The sequence below is a fragment of the Orcinus orca genome, chromosome 16, assembly GCF_937001465.1.
Source record: "Orcinus orca chromosome 16, mOrcOrc1.1, whole genome shotgun sequence".
In the NCBI taxonomy this organism is placed as follows: domain Eukaryota; kingdom Metazoa; phylum Chordata; class Mammalia; order Artiodactyla; family Delphinidae; genus Orcinus; species Orcinus orca.
Window position 1 is genome coordinate 941,655 of NC_064574.1, and position 20,846 is coordinate 962,500.

Sequence of the window (20,846 nt, forward strand, 5' to 3'; positions counted from 1 at the left end):
AAGACTATGGTCTGTAAAGCTTAAGAGGAAAGAGTAAAAAGAACAGGTGCCCAGCATCTCCTCACAACAGCACCCCAGCGATGCCTTCAGCACCAGCCCTGGGAGGCGGAGGGAACTTGCAGGGGTCACACACCCCGAGACCAGTACCGCACGACGTGGGTCCGTAATTGACACGATTCCTTCCTTTTCCCGGGAATGTTCTGGTAGCAAACCACAGCCACCACAGTAAAGCGTGATGGTGCTTCTCCTTTGCTTGGAGATAACCCAGGGCCCCTTGGTCCCCCACTGGGACCCGCCTACGTCCCACCGCAGACAAGCCCTCCGCTGCGTGGACGCGCTGAGCTGCAGCAGCCCAGCTGCCACAGAGGCAGCACTTGACACCCACACATGCCCAAACCGCGGCCGCCAGCCACAGGGCGGGAGGAAGAGCCATCGGAGCCCGAGCGCCCGGCGCACAGTCGCCGCGTGAGGGTGGCCTGCTTCCGTTGCCCGGGGTCACAAGTGGGGAGCGCTCTCCTCAAGACCGGCCCTTTTCCTGGGCTCTCAGGTCTCTAGTGAGCTCATCTGAAGCCCCGCTCCGGGACACACAGAACAAAGAGGCCGCTTGGGAACTGCTGGCCCTGGCCGTGGCCTCTCTTCAGGATGGCCTGCTCCGTGTTGCCCCAGCGCCTGACCCCACAGAGGCCCCAAACTCACTTTGGCAGGACTCCGGCTGACAGACAAGCTCAGAAAAGCAACCAGGGCCTGTTAACAGCCACACTCGGGCCCACAGGGCAGGGAGGCTCCTGGGAGCTCAACTGGCATCGCCCTCCTGGGGCCAGAGTCAGGTCTGTCCCTCTTCTGATGACGCCAGTGTTCAGGGTCAGATCAGGCCTCCCCAACACGTGCCACTTTGGCATGTGGACTGTTTAGCTCCGAAGGCAGTAGAGACCCTGTGGACTCAAGAGAAAGTCCTGTCAAAATGCTTTCAGAGTCTTCACTAGAGTGTGCGTCTCTTGTGACCTGCCTGTGGAACCAAGAGCTGTCACTATCGGCCTTCCGCCCGGCAAGCAAGGGAGGAGGGTCTCTGCTTAGAGGGAGCCCACTTCTCGGCCCTTCCAGGCCCCCACCCGGGAGGACCTGTCAGACCCCGATCCCCCGCCTTCCTCTGTCCCCGCTCTGTCCCGTCCTGGCTGAGCCCACCTCTGCCCCCGGGGCTTGTCAGGCCCTTCTTCCCAAAGCCAATCGAAGTGTCCTCGAAGAAGCAACCGTAGACCATCTTCCTCTCAGATGTTTGCTGACCTGCCCTAACTGGACCCTTCCTGGGGCTTCTCGACTCTGCAACGAGCCTGAGGCGTCCACACTCACAAAACACAATGTGTCTGGACTCCGCACCCCAGCCCCGGGGCTCCACATCTCCACCCGCTTCACAACCCGATTTCTTAAGGGGCCCCGAGAAGCTGACTCCATCCCTGCTCCCCAGGCCAGCTCCCAGCCCTCCACCAAAGCAGCAGCCCTTGAAGGGTCACCGGTACCATCCTGGCCGCCTGCACGTCCTGCACCGATACTCGCTCCCTCCCTCCTCGCCTGGGGCACTCCGGCTCACCCCCAGCCTCTGCTCCTCTGCCCCACTGACCATCCTACCACCTCCTCCTCTGACTTCTCCCCTCCCTGCTGCCTGTCCTGCGCCCTGAATCCTGCCTGTCATTTTCTGGCTCTCACCAGTATCTGAGCACTTTTGACTCTCCAGCTGTTTTGTTTTGTTTTTGCAAAAATTGATAAACTGATTCTAAAACTGATACGGCAGATCAAGGAACACAGAATAACCAAGACAATAAAGGCGCACCCGCCTCACACCATACGTAAAAACTCACACAGTGGATCGGAGATCTCAACATCTGAGTTAATACTCTTAGAAAACGCAGGAGTAAATCATCCTGACTTTTTGAGTAAGGCAGTGGTTTCTCTGACTCCTAAAACACAAGCGACAAAAGAAGAAATGAATGAACTGGACACTATCAAAGTTGAACACTTTGGGAAGTCAAATAACACCACGAGTCAAGTGAAGAGACAACCCACAGACTGGGAGAAAACATGTGCAAGGTCACATGTCTGATAAGGGACTTGTATTCAGAGTATAGGAAGACCTCCTACAACTCCAGAATAAAACAAATAACCCAATTTTAAAGTGGGCAAAGGGGAATTCCCTGGTGGTCCAGTGGTTAGCACTCGGTGCTTTCACTGCCAGGGCCCGGGTTCGATCCCTGGTGGGGGAACTAAGAGCCTGCAAGCCGCACAGCATCGCCAAAAAAAAAAAAAAAAAAAAAAAGTGGGCAAAGGATTTGAACAGGCATTCCTCCAAAGTTAACATATAAAAGATGCTCCTCATCGGGCTTCCCTGGTGGCGCAGCGGTTGAGAGTCCGCCTGCCAATGCAGGGGACACGGGTTCGTGCCCCAGTCCGGGAGGATCCCACATGCCGCGGAGCGGCTGGGCCCGTGAGCCATGGCCGCTGAGCCTGCGTGTCCAGAGCCTGTTGCTCCGCAAGGGGAGAAACCACAACAGTGAGAGGCCCGCGTACCGCAAATAATATATATTAAACATAGACATACCATAGGCCCCAGCAATTCTACTCCCGGGTATAGATCTAAGAGAAGTGAAAACATATGTCCACACAAAGCCTTGTACCCAACTCTTTATCACAGGTTTATTTATACTAGCCAAAAAGTGGAAAAAACCCAAATGCCCATCAACTGCTGAACGGACGACACAAGACATGACGGAATAGTATTTGGCAATAAAAAGGGTTACAGTGTCTGTCCAGGGTTCAATGTGGGTGAACCTCAGAAACCTCAGGGGAAGCAGCTCAGTGGAAGAAGATCCCAGACTGCACAGTCCCTTAGTTACAGAGTGTCCGAAAACGGCAAACCCACAGAGACAGAAAGTAGATCAGTGGTGCCGGGGCTCAGGGAGGGGCAGTGGGCACGACTGTTCGCGGGCACAGGGTCTCTCTGTGGGGACGAGAATGTTCTGAAGTTAGACTGTGGTGATCAATGCCTAACCCTATATATATGCTAAGACCACTGAACTGTGTACTTCTAATGGGTGAATTTTGTGACGAGTAAATTATATTTCAGTAAAGCTGTTTTTTAAAAGTCAGTGGCACACACGAGGGAGCATAATGGTGAGAGTCCCACAGGCCAGCTCTTGACGCACGGAACTCCCACCCGGACACGGGTGCGATGACCGACTTTAAAGAGGGCGGAGGCCCGCGGGTCGGCCCAAGTGAGCAAACCTGAGGAGACGAGCAGGGCCGGGGCTCCCGTCCACGCCAGGAGCGCAGGGCGGGCGAGGGATGCGCCGATTGCCAGGGCTGTCCAGCCGGCCGGCAGGCTTGCTGTGCTCTGGGGCAGGGCCGGGGCTCCCGTCCACGCCAGGAGCGCAGGGCGGGCGAGGGATGCGCCGATTGCCAGGGCCGTCCAGCCAGCAGGCTTGCTGTGCTCTGGGGCAGGGCCGGGGCTCCCGTCCACGCCGGGAGCGCAGGGCGGGCGAGGGATGCGCCGATCGCCAGGGCCGTCCAGCCGGCAGGCTCGCTGTGCTCTGGGTGCTGTAGGAGGTCCATGCTGTGGAGGCTCACATCAAAAATAAATTTCTGATGACAGGAGCTGCAGGACAAGGGGTGAACTGCGTCCTCCAGGATGTGTGAGCCGCTGGCCCGGAGGCCTGGGGCTGGTCCGTGAGGCCCCCCAACCCAAGACCCTCGTACGGGGCAGCAGGTGCGAGCAGGCCGCCTTTGGCTCCCCCAGCCTGGCTTCTGTGGGCCTGTGTTCCGGGCCCACCTGGAGATGAGGCAGGGCTGGGTCCAGGGGTGCAGGAAGAGGACAGCTAATGGTAGCAGTGTGGGACGGGCCTTGGGGGGCAGGGTGAGGCGTCTCAGACCCCACCCCGCAGCAGCTCTGGGGACACAGGCCAGGAGGAGACAAGTGCTTCTGTGTAGCAGGGGCACCGTGACCCCAAGCAGCGCACGCGGCCCTACTCTGCCACGTCAGGACTGTCGGCAGCTCGTGGCTGAGCCAGGGCTGCAGCCGACCTCACCTCCCCTCACCCCCAAGACTGACCACATGGCCCTGTGTCCGGCCTGTGCATCGGTGGGGCTGCCACGCCGGGGACCCCACTGTCCTGGAGAGGGCAGGCCTCCTCAGCCTTCACCAGCCCTCAGGCAACTTTGGAAGAACATTCTCCACCTCAAAGCCATGAACCGAACACATCCACTGAAAGCCTGGACCCTGGAATCGGGTACAGTCGGCCCCCATGTCTGCAGGGTCCGCATCCACGGATTCAACCAACCATGGATGGAAAATATACTCCCCAAAATTCCAGAAAGTTCCAAAAAGCAAAACTTGAATTTGCCAGCAACGAGTTGCACAGCATTTACGCTGTATCAGGTGTTATAAGTACTCTGGAGATGATTTGAAGTCTATGGAGGATGTGCGTAGGTTACATGCAAATACTCCAGTGTTTTATGTGAAGGACTCGAGCATCTGTGGATTTTGGTATCCTGGAGAGGTGGTCCTAAAACCAATCCCCAGCAGAGACCCAAGGGCGACTATATAAACACATTTAAAAAGAAAAATTCTCTCGTACTTTCATCTCAATCCTCATTCGCCCTCCCCTTCCAGCTCTTCGGGTTTAAGGCAAAGCCCAGAAAGGCAGGAAGAAAGGGGTTAGAATAAAATTGTAGCAACAATTGAAGGTCCACACAAAACTGACCACAGGTCACAGTAGACACTGGGCGGGGGAGCTGGGGGTTTGCAGCCACAGCCCAGAATTCTACCCTCTGAAGTCAGAGAACCTCTGACCCCAAAGCCCTGAGGTGCAGACGGTGCTCCCAGACACGGGAGGCCCTTGGAGGCCCTGGGAGGGCCCAGGCCACGTTGCACGGCTCCCAGGGCTGCAGAAGGAGGTTTAGCATCCCTCCAACATCGAAGGGAGTTCCCAGGACCTTCCTTAGACCTGTGGGCCAGAACCTTGGGAATGCACCTGGGAACCTTCAGTGGCTGAGTGAGTAAGCATCGTAGGAAGCGGCCCTCCTCTGCAGCGTGGATGGCGGCTAAGAGCGGGAGCCAGGACAGAACCAGGGACGGCTGGACAGAGTGGAAGTGGCCTGGCCCCAGCAGGAGCACATGGAGATTGGTATGGGAGTTTTTTTAGAAGGCTTCACACCATCACGTCTGTCTTCCCCAGTTTGGAAATAAAATGTAAAACCAAAATGAAACATGCAGTGGAAGAGTTGGGAGAGAGTCAAAGAAACACGCTAGCAAAGCAAATGAAAGACAAAGACAGAGAGGAGCTTCCCTGGCGGCCCAGTGGCTAAGACTCCGCGCTTCCACTGCAGGGGGCGAGGGTGTGGTCCCTGGCTGGGGAACTAAGACCCGCATACTGTGCGGCGCAGCCAAAAGAAAGAAAGAAAGAAAAAGGCAGAGAGATGGGAGAAAAGGAGGAAAAGCTGCGTAGGACCTAATGGCCAACCCCCGAGCTCCAGAGAGAACCAAGAAAATGAGAGGGAAACATCTACTAAATAAGAACAAATAATTGCCCAAAACCAAAGGAAATTCTGTTTTTAGATTGAAAGGCCCATCAAGTGCCCAACACAGTGAATGAAAAAGACCTGCTGCAACCCGGCCACGCACCGTGAGATCCTAACGCACCAGGAGAAACAGGAGGGCCTGAGACCCCCCCCAGCGGGAAGGTCGCTCCAACCCAGCCAGGCACCGTGAGATCCTAACGCACCAGGAGAAACAGGAGGGCCTGAGACCCCCCCCAGCGGGAAGGTCGCTCCAACCCAGCCAGGCACCGTGAGATCCTAACGCACCAGGAGAAACGAGAGGGCCTGAGACCCCCCCAGCGGGAAGGTCACACATGGAAGATATCCTCGGGACGGCATTCCAACGGCGAAGCCAGACCTGCAAACTGTAAGGTTGAAAATCAACTCCCTCTGCCCTCTGGGCCCAGACAAAATATCAGTCAAGGAAAACGCCTCCAGAGACAGTCTCAAAAGCACGCTCCCCACTGGACACTAAGAAAGTTAGCAGAGGGGACAGGGAAGATTATCTGCAAGGAAAGCAAAACTTGTGTGAGAAATAATCTGGCGCAGAGACGTGGCTGATGGAGTAAGTGAGCACACGAAGGAAACTGGGTCCCTCGCTGCTGAAGGAAGAAAGCCACTCGTGCGGAAAGGGAGAGATCTAGAACGTATCCCGGGGGATGCAGTCAGAGGCATCAGTGTGGACGTGTGGTTCTCAGCAAGAAATAAAGTCAGATGTGTGTGTGTCCACACGTGTGTCCACTGAAAGGCTGGCAGCACGTCCACGCTAGGTCCAGGGGTGGCTCCAGGTCCAGGGCACAGAGTGCTCAGAGAGTCACAGATGCATCAGAAGGACACAGAGGCCAGCACTCAGGATAATCTGAGCATCAAAGTAATGATTCTAATCCACCAGATAAAGTAAGCCGTGTGTCTGCTCAGAGGTCAATCAAAATGAATACCTTGGTATGTGAAGAGGAATGTGGTATTTCCCCCAAATAACTGATTCATGGCAAAGGGGAAAGTGTCCCTGCAGCAAGAGATGCTGGGATGACGGCCCCCAACCCAGGGACAGAGCTACCCCTGGGTGTCACCAAGCAGCCCACGTCCAGGCCCCAGGACAGCTCACCCGGCGCCCAGCGCCCTCCGAGGGGGCGGTCACGCCTGACCAAGACCGACACACCGCGTGGTTCCGAGCCCCCCCCGAGACGCTACTGAGGAGCAGACGACCCCGGGTGACGGGCACAGAGGGGCACAGAGTGGCAAACGCACCCTCACGTGGTCAGGAGGGACACCCTTTGAAAAGTTGCTGTGAGTTTGAGATTGCTTCAAAAACTATTTTTAAAACTGACATGGTGTGGGGTGTGACTGCAGTAACAGCGGTCAGGGGAGGCCTCTGCGAAGAGAGCTTGAAGCCGGGGCCCGGGGGCTCCTCAGGCCCTTCCAGCAGCCCGTCTCCAGCTTCCTAGCTCCTCGAAGAGGCTAAAATGTCCTGGGTCAAGGCTGGCTTCCCAGGGACCTCCTGGAGAGGCGGGGACAGCGGCGGCAGGGCGTGCCCCGGGGAGAGTCTGACAGCCTGGAAAATCCAAAAGGGAGCAGCACCCGTGCCCTGGACGCTGCGGGTCCCAGGCCGGGCACAGGACAGGTGGAGCACCTTGAGCCCCCGGGAGCGCTGAACTGGGTGGCCTCTCCCTCTCCCCCTTCCCCCTCTCCCCCTCCCCCGGTCCCTTCTCTGCTCCAGGCCTGTCTGTGACCTGGTTTCCAGGGTCTGGAGGCAGCATTGGTGTCGCACCCACTGGACCAGCTTTCGGCAGGAAATGCAAACAGGGCCGATGGGAAAATGAGGGCAAGGTTTGCTCTTTTTCTTTCCTTTTTTTTTTTTCTTTCTTGCTGGAATTCAGAGAGAAGTAAAATGAAGACTTGCTGAGTGGAGCAAAGACAGACCTGCTTTTGCTGAGTTTAGGTGAAAATGAGAGAAGAGCGCTGGGGGCAGGGGAGCCGGCAGTTCCATCGCTCTGCACGATTCTCATTATTTTCCTTCTAAATCAGCCGCGCTGGTGCTTTCTCTATTCAATAAAAGCCAAACGCAAGCCACGTCCCCTAATCTCTCGAACAGCAGCTCACTGCTGAGAAAATAATACAGATGTAACTTCCAGCATCGTACACTTTATTTTCCATTTATATGCAAATGGTGACCTTTCACCCAGGCTGTCTCAAAGAAGTGACTCCTTAAAAATGCAAATAGCACGTTGCAAGCAGTTACTGAGGCTGAGTCCTTCTTATATGATTATTATTATTTCTTTTAACCTTACCCACGCTGTAAAAACAACCGCTACACTGCCGGGCAGTAATGAAGACTTTCCAAACCCAATCACAGGACTGGCTCCCCAGGCGGCCTGTCAGGGAGCCTGCCAGCAGGGGAGGGGCCCCCGGATGCCGAGGGGTGGGGGGCCTCGCAGCCCCAGGGCGGGCTGAGCGTCCCGGCAGAGGCACAATGGTGTGGAGCCAGGCCTCCGACATCCGGGCAGGTGCGGGGACCGCAGGCCGCAGGCTGTGTCTGCTCCAGGCGGAGGCACGGGATTTCACAGAGGGCCTTCGCACCCCAAAAGGAGTTGAGCGCTAGCGGTCAACACGAGTGACCCCGACCTTGACCCCCACCCAGGCACACGTGCTTCACCCCCAGACGAGGAGTCGGGGTGGGGGTGGGGGTCGGGGGAGGCCCTCCCTCAACCCCCCAGGCCAACAGGAAAGGCCTGGACAGGAGGCTGGAGACGGGGCCTGGGAAACGGACACGGCCACTGGGTGCACAGGCGGCGCTGGGCGGGGGCTTCCACGGCCCTGACCCACCCGACTGACCGAGTCAGGACGCAGGCCAGGGAAGGCGCCCGCGTCCTCGCTGCGCCCCCCACACCCCCAGGGTCCCCGGGATTTCCCCTGCAGGAGACAGAACTGTCCTGCCCGAGGAGAGGAGAGATGGCCGCTTCCTTCTTCCTTGAGACCACACTTTACTTAGGCTCTTGCAGTTAACCCGACTAGAACGGGCTCTCTCTCGTACAAACAGGATAAATCCAAGCTGCTCGCGGCTCCCTGAAGGTCTGTCCATGCCCTGGCTCGTGTCCCGTTCAGGACAGGGGACCGACACGGGGGTAGGAGGTCCGGGCAGCTCTGGGGCCTCGAAGCCTGGGGGACGGGGTTCGAGAACAGTCCCACTCTCCTTCTCCCACCCCAGTCCCTCTACCTCCAGGACGTGGAAGCACTCCTGTCTGGGGGAGGAGAGTGAACCCAGGGGGCTGCCACTGCAGCCCCAGCCCCAGGGCTCAGAATGGTCCCCATGTGGTGGCTGATTTTCGGGGGAGGGGTGGCCAGCAGAGACACCCACCTGTCAGCCTCCTACACTGCCCACTCTGCTGCCTTTTAAGTTAGAAATACTGGGGGGCTGTGCATGTGAATTTCCCAGTCTGGATGGGCATGCGGGACACGCAGAGCGCTAACACGGAACAGAATTTGGAGAGAACGCAAACCATACGTTTGCCTCCAAATGGCTCTGGGCAGTAAGGCGTCCATCGCCAGGAGGGGGGCATGGCGGGGTGGGGAGAGCCCCTCCAGGCCCTGCGCCCCCCACCTCCTCCCCCTCGCTGACACGCGTGCTCGGGAGCTGTCAGGATGCTCTCTGGGATGGCATCACAGCAACAGTGGGACTCTGACGCTCACACCAGGGCCCATTTGGGGTCCCCCGCGTGCCAGAGGTGCAGGCCGCGGCGGAGCATGAGAGCTCAGGCCCTGGGGCTTGCAGGGTCTGAACCACACCAGGCAGCAGGTTCTGAACCCAGAAGCTGCACATGTGATTTGCAGCTGAGCCAGCAAATCCTGGCCCAGAAGCCCACAGCCGGTCCCATGACCCGTTCGCAGCCTTCAAGGGGGCTACAAAGTTTGCTAATGCGATTCAGTATCAAATACAAGCCGCCTTTCCTCTCCCTTTGGGCTGATGCACTGACTTCGGGGTCTCCACGGGTTTCTCTGATGGCTTCAGTGGTGTTTCTAGAAGCATCCGAATGGCGGGACGCAGGAAGGCGGCGAGCTCACAGCTCCTCACAGCTCTCACACGCCGTGACAAGTGCCGCCTTATGTGTGCTGGGGGAGGGGAACCTCACAGCTAACATGCTTTGCTGCAGAATGAGACCCCGTGGGACTTCCCTGGCGGTCCAGTGGTTAAGACCTCGCGCTTCCAGTGCAGAGGGCGTGGGTTCGATCCCTGGTCAGGGAACTAAGATCCCACCCGCCGCGCGCGGTGCAGCCAAAGAAAAAAAACACTGACACCCCAGGAAGCCAGGGCTGGGGCGTGGGCTTCATGAACTAAAAGGAGAGCCACGAACATCTAAGTAATTTAGCCAGAACCTAATCAGACCACGAAAGGTAATGACAGAAACACCCCTCAGCCTGGACAACAGAGCCTAACCTTACACCCAGGCCAACAGGGTCTTCGCTCACAGATGGTGGAGCGAAAACTCAGAACCGAACACTTAAGCACTCTCTTGCCACCTTGATTCAGAACCTTCCCTGGCTGTCTCCAGCCCAGCACTGACAGCTCAGTGCCCGTGTTTACAAGGGCAGCCAGGTCAGCACCTACGTATGTACCAGAACCGCGAACGCTGAGGCACTGCCCGCCAGGAGGCCCCGACCTGGGGGCCTGCAGGCCCTCCTCCAAGGCAAGTGGGGACACCCACAAGGCGGATCCAATACGATAGCAGAGATGTTTCAACTACTGGACACCTAAGGGCGTGATTGTGACGCCTGGGAGGGTCCGCCAAGGGGCCCGGGCGGCGTCTGTTAGAGGCCATGGAAGAGAAGCTGGAGGTGAAAGGAGACAGGAGGTGGATCAGGGATCTTGGGGTGGCCCAGATGGGGGCTGGAGAATCAGGTTGGAAGACAGGCTGGAGACAGACCCAGGACGTCTCCCACGCAGTGGGAAAGCACCCAGGAGGGCAGCGAGGGTCAGTGTGGTCTGAGGATGACCTCCTGGGCGGTCTGGGGGGCTGGGCAGTCAGGCTGTGCAGGTGTGGGACTTGAGTGAGAAGTTCCATAACTACACATGCAAACTGATGGTTAACCAACCAATCCACTGCTCAGTTAGCAGTCTGGTAACCAAGCAGGCCGTCGTGAACCACTGAGTCTGGGAGCCCAGTACAGTTACAGTCTCAGAGCATCTTAGTTATGTCACAGGTGCAGCTCTGAGTCTGTGAAACGCCTTGTGCCCCCCCTTCACTCAGGAACCACCGGGCTGCCCATAGGAGACAACGGGGGCCAAGCCGTTTTACACCCTGTAGGTGTGAAGAGTGAAGGGACACCGCCTGGCACGCAGGAAGTTAGGGACGCGCCCCAGACCTGCGACCCGAGGTGTCTAACCCTCTAGGACCGAGTAAAGCAGGCACGGGGATAAAGAATAACGGAGAAGCCAGACCCTCCTCACTCCCAGGCAACGGCAGGTGGGCCCTGGGTCCGGAGTCTGAGACGAGAGAGGTCGGGGGCTGCAGGCCGAGGGGAGGGCAGCCGTCCAGCCCGGAGCCCCGGGGAGCTCTCTCTCACGCTGCTGCTTTAATGTGGAGTTTTTAGGCAACAAAATGGGGGAAAAGGAGAGGCCCCAGATGGCTTCCCCAGGAGCCCTCAGACCAACATCGAGCACGATCAAGGTGTGAAGCCAGGCGTGAGGGCTTGTCTGGCGGCAGCTCGGCCAGATGGCGCGTCCGGATGGACACAGCCCTGCGCCCTGCCCGCCACCCTGCACCACGCGGTGCCTCGGGCCTGTCCCCGGCGCACCCTCCATGCGGACCCTGCTCCCAGGCTGCAGTCCGGAATGACCCCTCACACACCACACGTGTCCGCACAACCCCACACGGCCCCGCCGGGTGCCTGAGCGGCAGAAGGGGGGCCCGGGGACGCAGAGCGGCCAGCACTGGGCAAGGGCTCTGCCCCCTCCGGCCAGGACTAATCCTGGACAGAGGCAGATTAAACCATCCTTGGAGTTACTTTCATTGCATCTGATTAAAATAACACTGCATTTTTTAAAGTGTAAATTCAAAAATGAAAACAGGAGGGAGCATGGACACCAGGCTCCAAGCAGAGGGAGGCCAAGCACGAGCAGCGCCCCCTGCTGGCGAGCATTCGCCACTCCGTCCTCTCTGGAGCCATCCGCCCAAACACGTCTGAGAGCAAAGCATTTTAAGCCAGGTGGAAGACGTCTCTCGTTTCGTTTTGAGGGTTTTTTAAGCAACATTTGGGGGAATTCAGCCATCTGTGAAGGACAGGACGTATGCCGAGGACCTCGAGGCATTCCACCCCAAAGCCCTGCAAGCAGCCGGGAGGGGTCCCGAGAGGGTGGCCCTGGGGTCTTCAGGGAGCAGAAAGCCCACGCGGGGGCAGCTCCGGTGGCAGCTGCTCTCATGCCTTCTGGGAAACAGCATTTTCCTGGCTGAGTAATCTCCCTGCGGTGCCGGGTCCCAAAGACCGTCTTCCCATAAACTCACACTGCAAAATTCCCGTTAAAATCGCCTCTGTAGACAGCTGACTTCGGAGTGAGTTTACAAGGAAGGAGCTGCCAGGGGTGGAGGGAGGGCCCCCAGCCAGGCTTTCCACAAGATAAACGTCAGCAAGAAGGGTATCTGGACGGGTCTTCCAGGCCTGGGACCGGCGTTTATCCCTCCAACGCGCAAGGCTCACTGGTTGCCCAGTGCCCTGCCTGCCTGGGGGGTCAGGTGACAAGGCAGCCCCTGCCCACCCGGCAGACAGCCTCGCCCCTGCCACCCTGTCCCCTCCGGGGCTAAGCAACGTGCTCTGGTCGCCCCTGGCCCCCCTCCCCAGCCCAGGCAGTGGGGGATGGGAGGCGTTGAGCAGCCCCTCCCCCGCCTTCTCTTCACCAGAGTGGAAGTGCCTCGTGCACCAGGGGGAGCTCGGCCCCAACCAGCCATCAGAGCAGTGGCCCGAGGCCCAGGGGCACTCCCCCACAACCTCAGTCTGCAGGCTCCTTGTCCTGCCGTCTCTGCCAGTGCTGGGCCATGCAAAGCAGCATTCCACCCGTGCAACCATCGCCCGGGCTGGGCACCACCAGCAGGGGCCGGGCTGTACACACACCCCAGGCTCCCTGACCAGCTCCCAGCGTTGGCTCAGATCCCCTCTGCCCCCGCCCCGAATGCCCCACCCCCATCACACAGAGTGACCCAGGTCCTCGCGGGCACATTCGGCGACCCCAGGCCAGAGGAGGACAGTAGGGCCCAGAGAGGAAGGGCCTTGGCTCTGGGCAGCACCGGGGAGAGCGCCCACCCCAGCCAAGGCCAGGGGACAGGCCAAGCTCCGGCCAGAACGGGCAGCTGTGGGTCAGCGACCCGTGGGGCTGAGGGCCCGGAGCTCTCTCCTGTGCCAGCACACTCTCTGCAGGCCTCTCCCGAACGCCTCTGGGCACTGACAGGGCTTTCCAGGACAACCTCCTCTGACCCCAGGAACAGGGCCACTTTGCAGACCCAAAGGCTCTGCCCGCTGTGTGGGGACATCTCAGGGCGGGTCCTACTCCCTCAGGCACCAGGAGCGTTCGGGGCAACGGGCAATCACTGCCTTTGGCAGAATCTTCCGAGAGGGTCTGGAGCATTGGCTCCAAATAGTTGGGGCTGCCTCCAGACCTGTGGGGACTGCCTGAGGGTCGCAGAGACTCCCCACCCCGGGTCACACTTTAGACAGAAGCAGCCCCCTGCCCTCAGTGAGTTCCCGGGCCCGTATCTGGGGCCATGGTCCAAAAGGGTCAGAGCCCGGGGGTTCCAGAATGAGAGGTCTCGAAGTCCAACTCTCTGAGGACCCTGGTCAGCCCCCTAGACCAGCGGACACCCCGGGAGTGCCCGGGAGGCAGGGGCACCTTGCAGGGGCCTCAGTCTCCAGCCCTGCGGGGCAGAGGGTTCGTGAAGCTACTTCCTTCTCTTTGCAAGCAAATTGCCCCGTGAGTCCTAAGCCAGCCGTCTCTCCCCACTGGCGCCACAAAACTCCAACCCCTGCTCTCCCATTCTTCTGTTTACCATTAATTAACAGGGCCATATGGAAGGAGGTGAGAATCACAGCCGTGGGCCAGTGGGAGGGGAGCCCTGGTGGTGAGGAACCTGGACCTCTCCCCAGTGGCCACCCAGCCTCCCTGGGCCGGAAGAGGCAAAGTCCAAGCACATCCTCTCACACCGAGGCTGAGGGCCCGCTTCCTCTGGTTTGCCCCAACACTCTCCTGCCTTTTGTTCACTCAGCCACTAGCCTCAGAGGTGTCCTCAAGTCTCTCTGATTTTTTTTAACCACTGGGGCAAAAGTCCTCGTCTCCCTCTCCCAAAAGGATAATGATAATTATCGCCGTCTTTCTCGCCATTACAGTGACACAGTCTGATGGCCCAAGACAGAGCCCACATCCTGCTACCAGACCCACCTCTCAGAGGTTTTGTTTCAGAAATTAAAGCCCAACTTTACCGGCCAATGATGTCCACGGATGCAAAGGTGATGCTGAGAGCAGAGAAGCCCTCGGTGACTCATAGCAGCTTCACAACAAGGACCCGCCACACCACAGCCCAGGGGCCACGGGCAGCTTGTTTACCTTCCTGATTCACAAAGAGGAAAGTGAACCCAGCAGACAAAGTCCACGGCCCAGAACACATCACCCTCCAGGCAACGGCATCACATCATTCAAGGCTCACACGGACTTCCTGCCTAAACCTGATTTCTAGTTTTAAATACAAAAATCCAGTTACGCTAACGCTATAAGCAACCACACTTGTGACCCCGATCACATAATGAGAAAAGGAGGCGAAGGGACAGCGATATTTACTGCAGGGCATCTATCCTGCAGACACACGCACCCTAGTTGTTGTTCCTTAAGTTTAGAAATACGTGACACGCAAAGACAGGACGCTCACATGACCATCTCTGCTCTGTCTTGGGTGGGAGCACGCATGAGGTCCCGACGGCGTCCCCCTCGAGAGAGAGGTCTTCTGCTTAAGGAGCCAGCGTTCTCCCGGGGAACTTAGCTCCTGGGTCCCACGGCTGCAGATACATCTGTGTTTCTCTTTCAGAAAAGCACACAAAGTTTCTCGTCTCGACACAAGGTCCCCCAGTGTCTTTCTGTCAGACGCACAATGTGTCCCCTAGATTCTCAGAGTGGCCAAGCGCATGAGCAAAGCCAAGGAGGGACAGAGAACTCGGAGGAAAACGGCCGCGGGCAGACCCAGGAGGAAGAGAAAGACTCGGTCCAACAGAGCAGCTTTAAAAAGCCATCCCCAGACCTGCTTTTCCAGCAAAGAAAGCCTTCACGTCAGAAACTAACCCTGCGTACCCTCTCCCCGTCTCCACCCGAGGGGAGAAGCCAAGCGCTGGGCATCTGCCTTTGTCAGCGAAAGAACGTAACATTGACTTACCTTTTTCCCCACAGCTATTGTCTGTCCTCTTTCAAAATGACATCACGGAAAGCAATCATGAAATTTACATGGGGGTGCGGGTGTTCGGGGAGGAGAGGCAAGGCAGCTGCCTCCCTTCCGGTGGTCGCATGTGGGGAAGCCTGTGTGCGGGTTTCAATTAAATATCCTCTCCCTTTAGTGTGCGAACTCCTAAGCCAGCTAAAGGCGACGTCTCATTTACTTAATGACCGCTCTCATTAGCAGCGGTGGCACGGGCTGGCGGAGAGGCTCCTTTGTAAATACGCTACCCATGAACCCTTGGGGCTCCAATATATCTGTTTACTCTCTGAGGTGAAATAAATTTACAGTATAGCATCAGAAAGATGGATCTGCTGACGGGGAGCGAGAGGTGTCCAGGCCGGCAGAGCCCCTGTCTCCCGCCCCAAGCCTCAGCCCACAGAAGGTGCTTGCGCTTGCCCACACTGATTCATAATTAATATGCAGCACGATTTGGGTTTTTTTTATGCAAAACACACAAAAGGGCAGGGAGCGTCACAATCACCAGGCTCACCCCCCTCTGCTTTCTCCACCAGTGGTTCAGTCCAATAATTCCTAATAGCAGCGACCGGAATGACAGATGCCCTGGGTTAGCACGGCTGCAGCGAAAGTACTTTACAATATTTATCGGTGGTTAGGAATATGACCTACCATCATAAAGCACGAGCTGCAGAATTTATTACTCAGATGAGCCAGCAGGGTTACATATTGGCTCATCTGCATATTCAAGTACCAGTGACTTAAATGGATACGGATATATTGTTCCAGTGCATAAAAGGTTCCTATGGCCACAGACCAAAACATAGTCACATACACAAAGAGTAGATCGGGAAAGGTACTTTGCTTTTATCACACATTCCCTTTTTGTTTCAAGTCTAAAAATAATAAAACCCTCTCACAGAGAGCTTGAGCGCCCCCGAAGCCACAAGTACCCTGCGCCCTGGGGCCACGAGGCTCACCCCAGCCAGAGGGAAGCACAGCCGCGCAAGTTCTGTCTTTTTCAGTCGTTTTCAAACTGCCTGCGAGGAGCCGGCCAGCGAAGACCGGGAGAGAAAAAACTCGGAGCGCACACAGTGGAGGTGCCCACCCGCTCCTCAAGCAACCCGACGTCTGCTTTTTTAGGTACTGGGTTTGGGGTTTTCCCACATTCGAGGGTAAATGTAGGACTTTCCTCAGTTAAGAGTACCCAGGAGCCAGGGTACCCCTGCTTGCTACCCAGATTCCCTTTCCCTACAGACAAAGCTAGCAAACCATTGTCCTTTATCATAATCAGGTTGTCAGGAACTGCACTGTGAAACACGACACAAGCTGAACTGCAGACACCCGCACAGAAGGGACTGTCACAGGCCGGCACGGGGGCCAGCGAGACCCGTGGCCCAGAAGTTCGGTGCAGAGATTGTGACACAGTAAATATCAGATCTTGGTAAGTTACGCAGGAACACACCGCCCCTACGCTAATTAGCACTGAAGCGCTCAGGCCCCCAAAAGCATGAATGAGACAGAACTGAAACATTTAGCTTTCTCTAAGAGAACATTATTGAAGGTCAGCTAAAACCCTTCCACAAGCAATTATTCTCGACTTGCAGAGCTGCTTCCACATCACATGTAACCCAACAAGCGTCATCCGAAAAGCAAGTATGTTCAGTTCTTATACACACACGTCCTTCTCAACAAATAAAATGTACTCAGAGGGATCTTTTAGTTTGAGCAAAAGGAAATAAAGGCAAAAGCCCTCACTGGTCAAACTGAGGATGAAATATTAATCAGCCAAACGAGAACAGCTTGAGGCCCCTGCCATGACAGCTGAACATTGTTTTTATTCTTTTCTAAGCTCACATCCATTAGCATAGAAGGACACGTTCAGTTAAGAGCTCTTCTGAAAAGCCATATTCTGTCTCCTCTGGACACGCTGGGAGTGCTGGGATGTTTTACATCCCAAACCTTTGGCATTCAGAAATTCTATTAAACTCTTATCGGCAGGCTGCAGGCTCAGACAGCCCTGCACGCCGTTGTTCCAGGATGGAGATGGAATCAAGGGAGGGCTGGCGCTGAATCAGCCAATTCCCCAACAATACCCAGTGTTTCATGAAAGCATTTAATTCAGATACGGAACAGTCAAACTCAGGAAACAAGAGCAAGCAGAGGTAACAGCAAGAAGAGATCAGGATGTGCAACAAAAGGACCTGGGATGACATAGCTGTTTTTGCAGGCAACAAATTACACTTGCTCACACCCTCAGGTGCCTGCAGCTCTCACACCTCCCCGCTGGATAAACAGCTTCCCAAGGCGTGCAGCCCGGCTGTCCGGAGTGGGGCCTCTGGACTCCACGTAAGGCTGCTCAGGGAGCATTCGAACGAGCTCAGCAACTTCAAACTGGTGCCTGTTCCCAGAACCTGGGGAGAAGCAGCCCTGGGAGCCCCACGCCAAGGAGGCCATAGATGCAAGAGCCGGTTCAGAGGACAGGTTTTGATGTGTAAAGGTTCAAAATCTCGTCCCACTCCATCGAGAGAACAAGGAGAAGTTACAGGAAGGGAGCAGGGAAGGGCCTTAGCCGGCAAGTTTTGAGGTTTGGTGGCTTCCTTCAGCTTAAGTGTGGGATCCAGACGAGCCTGGCTCTGATCAGCACGTTGGACAGCGCTCCCTCGCCCGAGGGCCCTTTGTTCCCTGGCACAGCCGGGACCTGCACTCCGTGATCGCTGAGCCCCGGCAGAAGAGGCGATTCCAAACCAAGGCTCCCAGCCTTGCTTGTAAGTGACAGCAGCAAGGTGTCACTAAAAACCTTCTTTCTCACACGGGGGAAACTGTCAGGATTATTTTAAATCATAAAATATTTTCTTTTCCATAACTAAGCAAGGAGCACGTTGCTCCTCTAAGCTTTATTTCATAAAAGATCTGTGGGGAGGACGCTTGTGACTCTTAAGTTTGGAAGATCCACAGGGAAACACCCTCTGCCTGATGGGAGGGTCCTCAAACGCCACGCGGGAGAAAATGGGGAGATGTGCAACACCAAACTTGCAGCACTCGCTTAGGAAGTGTTTTGTGGGAGCTGGGCAGGCAGGCTCAAGGATCGCTTAGCTGGTAAGATCATTTCAAATAAAGTGTAATTACTTGTGCAAATCTGCACACAGACATTCCAAGTGTCAGTTCGTTTGTTTCATAAAAACTCTTTCAAGTAATTTTGGTCTAAACTTTCTGCATCTGTAATTGGCACCGCCTTCTCCGGTGACCAGCTGGGGGTGAGGGTTTTCTTCTTTCCCTCTGAAAGCTTCCCTGCAGATGGGCGCCCGCCTTAAAGCTGCAGACGACAATTAGGGCCGTTGTGTGTGGAGCCGCAATGGTCAGCATTAATATTGTATACGAACAGCTGAGGGCGAGGGGGGGCCCTGCCCCAGGCAGGCTCTGGCAGATGGAGCAAACAAAACCGAGGGCCACTCTCTCCAGCACCCTGGGCTGACTCACACACACTCACACGCTCACACACACTCACACACACACTCTGGCTATATTGTGAGACTGTTTCGCGCTGAGACATCAAACACACCAACCCTTTGACGCTGTGTACACACTTACACACACAATCACACATATGATTGGGAGAGTACGGCACTGTGTTAAAGTCTCTCACACGCAGAGTAACTTTGCCTGTGAGGGAAAGCATTTTACTACAGCGAGTCCTGGGTGGACACGCCAGTCACACACACCCCACCCGCGGCCCCCCACCTGCCAAAGACAGGGTAGGCGGCACGGGGCCCTGCAGGCCCCGCCATCAGTGTCCACGGGCCCTGGCCTTGCTCAGGAGGGAGCATGTGTCTGTCACCTCCTCGGCTGCCCAGAAAAGAGCACTGAGAGCTGATGGGGACACATCTAATTAGTCCCTTTGGCGTCTTGGCAGAAACCTGTGAACAAGGCGGGGGCGGGGGGCGGTGCCGGGGGGGGGGTGCTCAGTGTGGGGAGGGGGGAGGTACGCACCCAGGAAGGTCCCGCAGAGCATCATCCTGGCTGGGCAGACACACCTCCACTCCGAAGCTGGTACACACGGTCACTTCATGCTGCAAAAAGTTGTGACACAAACTTCTGTGTCCCAGGGCCCTGGAGAGCTCCCTTCTCATGCAGCCAATCAGGGCCAGGGAGCAGATAATCACAAATCGATGCCCTGCCAATGAGGTTCCCTGCCCCACACAAAAGGGCCCCGGGCCCCAGACAATGAGCCCCGCCTGCAGGTGGAGGGAGCAAAGACACAGCCCCTCACACTGAGGGACCAGCAAGTGAGGGGTGGGAGGGGCCCTTCCCGAAGATGCCCCTCCTCCCGCTTGCCCCTCCCCTTCTTCCTCCTACTTTTCCCCTTCCCTCCCCCTCCCCTCCCCTCCCCTCCCCTCCCCCTCCCCTCCCCTCCCCTCCCCCTCCCTCCCTCCCCTCCCCTCCCCTCCCCTCGCCCTCTCCTCCCCGCCCCCTCCCTTTCCTCCCACTTCCCTGTCTCCCCACTTAACCCCAGACCAAGTTAGGCCAGAAACCTAGTCAAAGACCAGTCACGATAAGTGGGATGGGATCAGGTCTGGATAGCCTGGACCTGCCTGCAACACAAACACTGACTACCAAGGGGGCAGGCCCTTGTGGCCCCCGGAACGATGGACTCCCCACCACCCAGGTGTGAAGCTTGGGGCGAGGGGGGGAGGTGAAGAGAGGACCAACTCCCTCAGGGATGCGGGGTTCGGAGGGGGACCCACAGGGGCAGGGGAGGGGCACGTGTCGGTGTGGGATGTATTAGGCCTTTCTGGGGTGACCCCTCCTGCCCTACCCCCTGTCAGTGAAACTTTGCCGCACACCAGGGCCTCTGGAGCAATAAGGTCGGACATCACAAGACCCAGCTGAACCCTCCCAGCTCTTCCCTGATGGCGGGAGGAAGCTCCCACTCACCCCGAGGCAACTCAGGTGTCACCTTCCTCGAGGTCTCCATCGCACCCTCAGCTCGGGTACTCCCCTGCCTCTGTGCAGGTCTCCATCGCACCCTCAGCTCGGGTACTCCCCTGCCTCTGTGCAGGTGTCTGCCCCTGACAGGTGAGGCCCATGCAGCCTGCGGCAGCTACAGCCCGTGGCGAGAGCCCCACACTCACTGTTTCTACGGGAGACCTGCGAGGTGGGGCTGGGTGAGCTCTTAGACCTTGAAAGGGCCTGAGGACGACCCCTGGGAGGTGGGAAGGGTCAGATGAGACCCGAGGGCCCCCCTCCGACGTTCCTCTAGAGCAGAAGTCCTCAGATCTGGCCCCTGGGGGGGTGGGATGGTCCCATCCTCACAGACTCGCCCCTTAAATAAAGCGTGAGGGTGGTGAGGACAGCACTCGGGCCAGCGTGAGTCTGAGTCGCGGCAGCCCAGGCTGCTTTGCAAGCTAGAGGGATGGGTGCTGGGGGGGCGGGCTTCACCGTCCTGGAGCCGGGAGGAGGGAAATGTGGACAGAACCCGGGCCATCCCGTCCCCTCACAGCCCCTCACTGCCAGCAGTTGGCTGTATCCACGCCTGTTCTGAGGCCTCCAGTGAGGGCAGCTGGGCAGGAAACGGGCAAGCGGGTCGTCCCAGGGGGAAGCTGCCCAGGTTAGGATACAGACAGGGGGAAGGGCCGGCTGCTGAGGGTCTGTGGGGGCCAATCAAGGGACACATGGGACTCCAGGGTTTGGCCTGAGCCCTCGGAGGGGCAACGAAAGGGGCTGACGGGGGAGAGCAGGTCTGTGGAGATTGACAGCCCTGTTGACCCCAGAACATGGGTTCCAGTCGGGGGCTCAGGGGCAAGATGAGGCTAGAAATAAAGGTGAGCCACCTGGTTACAGGGCAGC

General features: G+C 57.3%; 1 protein-coding gene across 4 annotated transcripts in view; it reads right to left on the reverse strand.

Moving 5' to 3' along the window:
• Positions 1-20,846, reverse strand: part of MYT1 (myelin transcription factor 1) — an 83,624-nt gene that overhangs the window by 56,915 nt on the left and 5,863 nt on the right. For 2 of the 4 annotated variants that reach the window (XM_049699800.1, XM_049699801.1), the window contains exon 2: positions 18,990-19,069. In XM_049699800.1, the coding sequence (XP_049555757.1) occupies positions 18,990-19,014 (25 nt within the window). In that variant the 5' untranslated portion in view covers positions 19,015-19,069. Of the gene's footprint in view, positions 1-14,984; positions 15,412-18,989; positions 19,070-20,846 lie in introns of those variants that run through there. The other 2 variants (XM_049699803.1, XM_049699802.1) reach the window with 1 other exon arrangement.